Source organism: Adelges cooleyi, unplaced genomic scaffold, assembly GCF_023614345.1.
Source record: "Adelges cooleyi isolate 19-005CV unplaced genomic scaffold, UGA_ACOO_1.1 ACOO_flye_CR_arks_rails_tigmint_CR_PRNA_108, whole genome shotgun sequence".
Taxonomy (NCBI): domain Eukaryota; kingdom Metazoa; phylum Arthropoda; class Insecta; order Hemiptera; family Adelgidae; genus Adelges; species Adelges cooleyi.
The window spans coordinates 1,795,434-1,802,013 of NW_026095761.1; the positions used below are offsets into that span (position 1 = coordinate 1,795,434).

At 28.1% G+C, this 6,580-nt stretch overlaps 1 protein-coding gene across 4 annotated transcripts; it reads right to left on the reverse strand.

The window, feature by feature from the left end:
- Positions 1 to 903: 903 nt before the first annotated feature.
- On the reverse strand, positions 904 to 4,538 carry LOC126846092 (uncharacterized). 4 transcript variants are annotated; one of them, XM_050585235.1, is made up of 6 exons: positions 4,430 to 4,538; positions 4,107 to 4,198; positions 3,792 to 3,862; positions 3,268 to 3,397; positions 1,412 to 1,543; positions 904 to 1,002 (listed from the first exon to the last, which is right to left on the reverse strand). In XM_050585235.1, the coding sequence occupies exons 3-6, from the start codon at positions 3,804 to 3,806 to the stop codon at positions 980 to 982; spliced, it is 300 nt and encodes a 99-aa protein (XP_050441192.1). In that variant the 5' UTR covers positions 3,807 to 3,862; positions 4,107 to 4,198; positions 4,430 to 4,538; the 3' UTR covers positions 904 to 979. The 4 variants fall into 4 exon arrangements, 3 of the variants coding, with proteins under 3 accessions (XP_050441192.1, XP_050441183.1, XP_050441173.1); XR_007686866.1 differs by lacking the exon at positions 4,430 to 4,538 and having other exon boundaries at positions 3,268 to 3,372; positions 4,107 to 4,242; XM_050585226.1 differs by lacking the exon at positions 4,430 to 4,538 and having other exon boundaries at positions 4,107 to 4,242.
- Between the last annotated feature and the right edge of the window lie 2,042 nt (positions 4,539 to 6,580).

A 6,580-nucleotide genomic window follows, 5' to 3' on the forward strand; every position in this document is an offset into this window, starting at 1 on the left:
TCCTAACTTCTAAGTAGAGCTAGTCTAAAATAATTTTTTACTTAATATAAAACTACTTATAATTATAATCTATTTTCACCAATAAAACCCTTGTCAGAAATAGGTAATAATTAATATACCCTAATTCCAATATGATATATTAAATTGGAGAAGAGAAAATTGTTCTTTATTTCCCTTCATAGCAATAATCAAGCAGCGGCTGTAATAAATTATTATAAACAAAGGAAAAAACGATCACTTAATTTCTTTTAGATTCACCGGTCATTTTAAATGAAGACTTGGATGTTTATTCTTTTTTTTCGTCTAGTAAAAATCCTTCTTTAAAAATTTGAAAATTAATTTATTTTGTTTTGTAAAATTATAGTTTACATTGTTTTTAATTTTAATAAATTGGTAAATAAATAATAATTATTAAACAATATTATTATTACAAATTAAAAAAAGAATATCATGAACAAGCGATAGTAAAAGTTAATCTTTGAAGAATCAAATACAAACGTAATGTATTATTTAATATGGTTTTAAACATGTATACCTACATATTTTATGACTGTTTACAATATTTATACAAATTAAATTATGTTTTACCAGTATATTTAATATTTTATATTATACTACTTCTTATGGAACTATATATGTCCTAAGGAAAAAAAGTTTTTAGTAACATTAACCATTAGTAAAATTGAGTGATAAATCAATAACAAAAACATAATGTGTTTATTAAACATAATAAAATGAAACAAAATACATTTTTCAAGAGGATCATACATCCTGAAAATGCTGTTTATTTATAAGAAAAATATATTGTAAAACAAAAAACGGACAAAACATTATTTTTATTATTATTATTTATGAATCCAAACATTTTTAATTATCAATAAATCCAATTTAAAGTAGTTAATCATATTTGCCTAAAACTGTCGTGTTTGTCTTATAGTTATACCAATTTGAAAATATAATAACAAAGTTTAATTTTGAATTATGAGTCGATTTTGGATGGTTCTGAAAAATATAAAAATATTGGTAATGTAAGTAAAGAAATTTATATTTTGTAGTGAGTTCAGAAATCAAGCCGCATAGTAGCGTTTGGCTGTGATTTCATTACTTTTTAATAATGATCAAAGATGAAGATTTCATCTCATACTCATTAATAGCTCAAAAATTACAATTATAGACATTAGACTATTAAATTACCGATCTTAAAGTCAAGGAGATATCTTTTTATTTTATTCACAAACTAAGTGGAAATTTTGCTTTATTTATCTAACTTGCTACTTGATTTCATAGTTGAAATTTTATAATTAAACAGCTTGTTAAATAGGCAGACTAGCCACAGAATAATACTATTATGTCTGTCTTGAAAAATAAAAATGTTGTTCAATTCCATTCAGACATAGTAATAGTGACCAACCTGTGTTATTCGTTCGGAATAAACCCATAAATTCCAACATTTTTTTAGAATTTTCTTGAGTTCTATATATCTTCTCTATGGGTTTAGTCATTAAAAGATAAAATTCGTCGTAGGCTAAGCGATTATTTGTACCTAGAAACAATAAAATATATGTGTATAATGTATTGCAAATAATAATTATGTGTGCAATAATAAATATTTAAAAATTTAGTGCCGCGAGCAGATAATGGGCTATCAACACTTCGGGCAATTTTTGAAGTAGGCATCTTCAACGTTTAGAACAGGGTTCCGTAACGTAACGAAATATAACGTTATAAACTCAATTATTTCGTTCACCAAAATAAAGTTCTCAGAACATAACATAATATTAGCATATGTTTGGTGAACGTTATACCGAATAACGTTTTAAATGTATTTGCTCCGAGAACGTTATACTGAATAATGTTATCATTTGTTTCACCCCGGCAACGTTAAAACAAATTTTGCTAAGTTAGGTTAAGTTAGCAAAAAATAGTGATCTAAAACTGGTTATCGACCAGTCAAAATGTTTACTACATTATTCTTTATCACTATTTTTGCTAACCTAGCCTAACTTAGCAAAATTCGTTTTAACATTTCGGGGTAAAACAAATTATAACGTTATTCGGTATAACGTTCTCGGGGTAAAATAAGTTATAACGTTATTCCTAGTTAACGTTCATGAACATAATTTTGAACTGAACGAATAAATAACGGTTAACGGAACCTTGGTTTAGAATACAATTATTAAATGAAACTAATAATATAGTTATAGATAGGAATAATGTATAATAAATAATTAAGTAATATGGAATTATTTATTTCTCGTTTTTCTTTATTTCGCTTTTGTATGTGTTGTACAGTACTAAAGTCTGAAAACAAATACTTAAAGAACATCTGCTCTGACTCTGTTACAATAACAAGTTATTCAGGCATAAAAACAATTGTTTAACAGCTTTGAAGTACAGCAGCTATAGCTATGACCTATATGTGTCATGAAAAAACAATAACGAACAAAAAACCACTGAATATTTTACTTTTAAACGTGTATAGTGTTATAAACTAAGCGATAAGCAAATATGAAAAAAAAACAAAATGTGTTTTTATGATTCATACCTAGAATATGAAAAGCTAGTACAGGGGGATTGGAGCATGGTGGGGACGTTCCTGTATCTTCGGTCACAGGTCTTCAAGATTTACAATAACTGAAAGTGATAAAATCATTTTCAAATCAAAGTTCTGATGCGAATCTCTGGACACTGCACCTCACTTAAATAATTTCTTACTGTTCTGGTTTTTAGCTGAGCTTTGTTTGAACTGTACTAGTTTAAACCAACTATTGATAGTTATTAGCTATCAATTGATAGCATCGAAGCGTTTATTGAAAATTGATTTTATCAAAAAAAATTGTTAGGCTGGTTTTCGAATTTAGCAGAAAACTCCATTAAAATGTATAATGTAATTTGTGATTTGTCAAAAAAAAAAATATATTATTGCTAGCGTATTTGAATATTATTTAGTTATTGTTTAGATGTTATACAATTGATTAAACTAAACACTAGAGCTATAATAGTTATTTTATGTTTAATTATAAGTATGATTTGTTTCTACTCATTACCCTTTTTAAAAATGTTAATACGATCACTTAACACTTTGACCATAACATTAGACTGAAAGAGACCAATGGTGGGAAGAGGGCTATGTGAGGATGATGTGAGGAGTATGCTTTATTATTGTGAAACAAACATTTTTTATCAAAAAATTAGACTTCACATAATATACTTCATAACTGTTGATAATTAACTGAAAATTGTATAAAACACTATAAATTGACATACCCATTTCAGTGAAGTACTTTTTTAGTTCCTTATCGAGTTCATCATCACTGAACTGCATAAGTTCTTCAAACTGTTTTAAGGTAAGCCATCCATCCTTATCCGTATCTAATAGGGTAAACATACCTTTTATCTATGACAAATATGTATTCAAAAAATGTTTATTAAAATTGAATTATCGGTCGATCAGAAAATTTGAGAGTAACATAAGTATCATCCATAAAATGATAATCAAATAACAAATTATATTACATTACGCAATGTTGAACTTCAATGAGTTAAAATCGAAGAAATATAAAACGTTAAAAAAGCTACTATCTCTATTGGATAAGAGATTTTCCTTTACTGGGTTTTAACTTTATTATTGCTGTACAACGTTATGTATAAAGAATAATCACAGCCAAAACTGTAACTATTTTTAATAATTTTGGAAAGTTGCAAAATAAATATATATTTTAAAATTTGTTTAAGGTTTATACTACGATTTCAAATTCATGTACATGTAATTTAAAATATATAGTATTTACTTCTTCGTCAGTCATCTGCGGTGGTCTCACTACAATTTTGCTACTCGATTCAGGAGCTTTTCTTTTTTTTTCTAAAACGGTTAAGGAAGAAAATATGAAAAATCCAAATAAAATAACTACACATAAAACCATATTAAAGTGCATATTCATTCTTGTCAAAAGCAAAAACTCCAAAAGATGTATGTTAAACTAAAAAATATGAATAAAGTTATCCTCACGGTCCATGAATAAAGAAAACAATATTTTTGTGTTATAACAAATAATGTTTATTTGTCAAATAACCTAAACTACATAGTGACTAATAATATTACGTACACCATGTGAGCTGAATGACTAACGGCGTAGGTTATGTACCATCTGTTTCTAGATTTGCCTAGATTGTGCCCGTTCCGTCATTATAAAATGTTCTAATGTAAAAAAAAAATCGTTTATTAACCATATTGTAAGCTAGTTGTGCCAGAACCAAAATGTATTTAATACTTTCTTTTAAAATATTATTATAACTAAATATTTAGTGTTTTGGATATTATGATAATATATTTAAATCACTTGAGAAATGAAAATGGAATTTATTAACACATTAGGTGACAAAGAAATGAAACTGAATTATTTATATTGAATGTTTACTCCGCACGTACTGTGTGTAAACATCCACTGAACTGAATTTGAGACTGACTAACGACGCCGTAGCGACTAGCGTCGGCTTTCAAACCATCACTGGTGCATCTAGAATAATCTATCCCGTACCCCTGGCATGTATGTGTAATGTTCTCGAACCTTCGCGCACGTGTGTTTTATATTGCCTCTCCGCCACGAAATTTCCAGAACATTCCATAATATGTGGTAACAGTACAAATACATTAATTTTAATCTAACAAAACAATTTATAATTCCTTAAGTAATGTGTGTCTCACTTAAATATCGTCTGTAACTAGTTTAACTAGACTGACTATTACTATTGATCAAACAAAGTTGTATACCCTAGTGTTGTAACACCCTTATTTATACGTACACATTTTTTAAAATGAAAAATGAATTATGATAAATAATAAAAACATAATTTCGACTTATGTAATCATACCATTGACATGTGACGCGTTTTATTATTATTTATTTATCAAAAATATTCAATACAAATAACAGGGATTACAACTACAAGAAAAAACAGTTTTTTTTATTTCTATAACAAATAATGCGATGCATATAAATAGTGTGCATCATATAAATAATTCAAGTATTTTATTATTCATAATTTATATGAAGTTTTTGTCATTAATAATCAAAATAATTAAACGACTACGTTATGTATAATAATACTACATGCTACTTACTATTAACAAATTATTGTTTTAATTATATTTAACAGCAATATTAGTAATATTAAGCATTTATATGTAGATACTTTACAATATAACTGGGTATAAGAACATTGCAAACATAAAATCCGAGGGCGGGATTATTTTATAAAACAGTATACTTTTATTTTAATACGAACTAATTAAAAAAATAAAAAATCTTAGTTAACAAACAAGTTAATTATGGCCAAAAATTAAAATTATAACCAAGTTTAAATGAACTCACCTTTTTAATGCACTCATGTTTTTATTAGTTATCTACAAATGCATCCCTTGAAATGACCACATAATGTGCTCCCACATCCACTACATCCTCCACATTTGGTACACCCATTACATCCTCCCCATCCTGAACTACATCCCCCACATCCAGTATATCCCCCACATCCACTACATCCCCCACATCCACTACATCCCCCACATCCGGTATATCCTCCACATCCACTGCATCCTCCGCATCCACCACATCCACTGCATCCGGTATATCCTCCACATCCGCTACATCCTCCACCACATCCACTGTATCCTCCGCATTTTCCGCATCTTCCGCAATCACCGAAACTGGCACTTCCACTGCCACCATCGGATCCTCCATAAATAGGCGCACTGACTGGTGCAGGTAGTACCCAAGCATTACTGGCCCCACTTCCTCCATTGCTGCTGGATCTACCTCCACATGATTTTATGTGAACAACGCAAGCCTTAATCAAAATAAAAATGATGAAATTAAGATAGTATGCATAGTATGCATAGTTACTTAATTATTGTATTACTTACCTGAATTACATTAGCAAGGAGAGAAAATACTACAAATACTATTGATAATTTAAATGTATACATTTTAATATTTTAATAGAATTGTAGCTAAGCAAATACAAAGTACAAGGCACGTGACAGTATAAAATATGTATTTAAATTTAATACCAGTAAATAAAGCTTCCTACAGTCTATTGTGATTGAACTGGAATTTTGTAACTGTATTTATACTTATAAAGGCAACGTTTGTCCGTACGTTAATCGAATTGTAAACATTTAAATTTATATTTTTAATTGAATACTTTTCAAAGTATTTTTTTCTTTAATTGTACGTGTTCTAATCACGTTAAACTTTTTTCCTAAGTATTACTTGAAAACGCACGTATTTTGTTGTCTATAATTCACATCAAAAACCGATTAATCGCAATGGTGACATTGAAGCAATATTCTATTTTTAAGCATATAATACTATACGTTAACTTTTAACTTATTTATTAAAATAGTTTTAAAAGTGGTAACTAATAACAATTTACTACTGTATAAAGTTCTAAACCAATTTTTTTGGTTTTAGCTTTTATTTTACAATAGTACTATAATCAAAAACATGCATGGCGTTTGGGCATATGCGAGTAGTGATGTCACTGAAAGCCAGTTTTCTGAAATACTCGAATATTCAGA

Bases quoted from the DNA above. Each gene is read 5' to 3' on its own strand.
- LOC126846092 (XM_050585216.1), bottom strand. The intron at 3,398-3,791 runs GTAAATACTATA...TATTTGTCATAG, and splicing joins CGCAGATGACTGACGAAGAA to ATAAAAGGTATGTTTACCCT. The intron at 1,003-1,411 runs GTTGGTCACTAT...TATATTTTTCAG, and splicing joins ATTCCGAACGAATAACACAG to AACCATCCAAAATCGACTCA.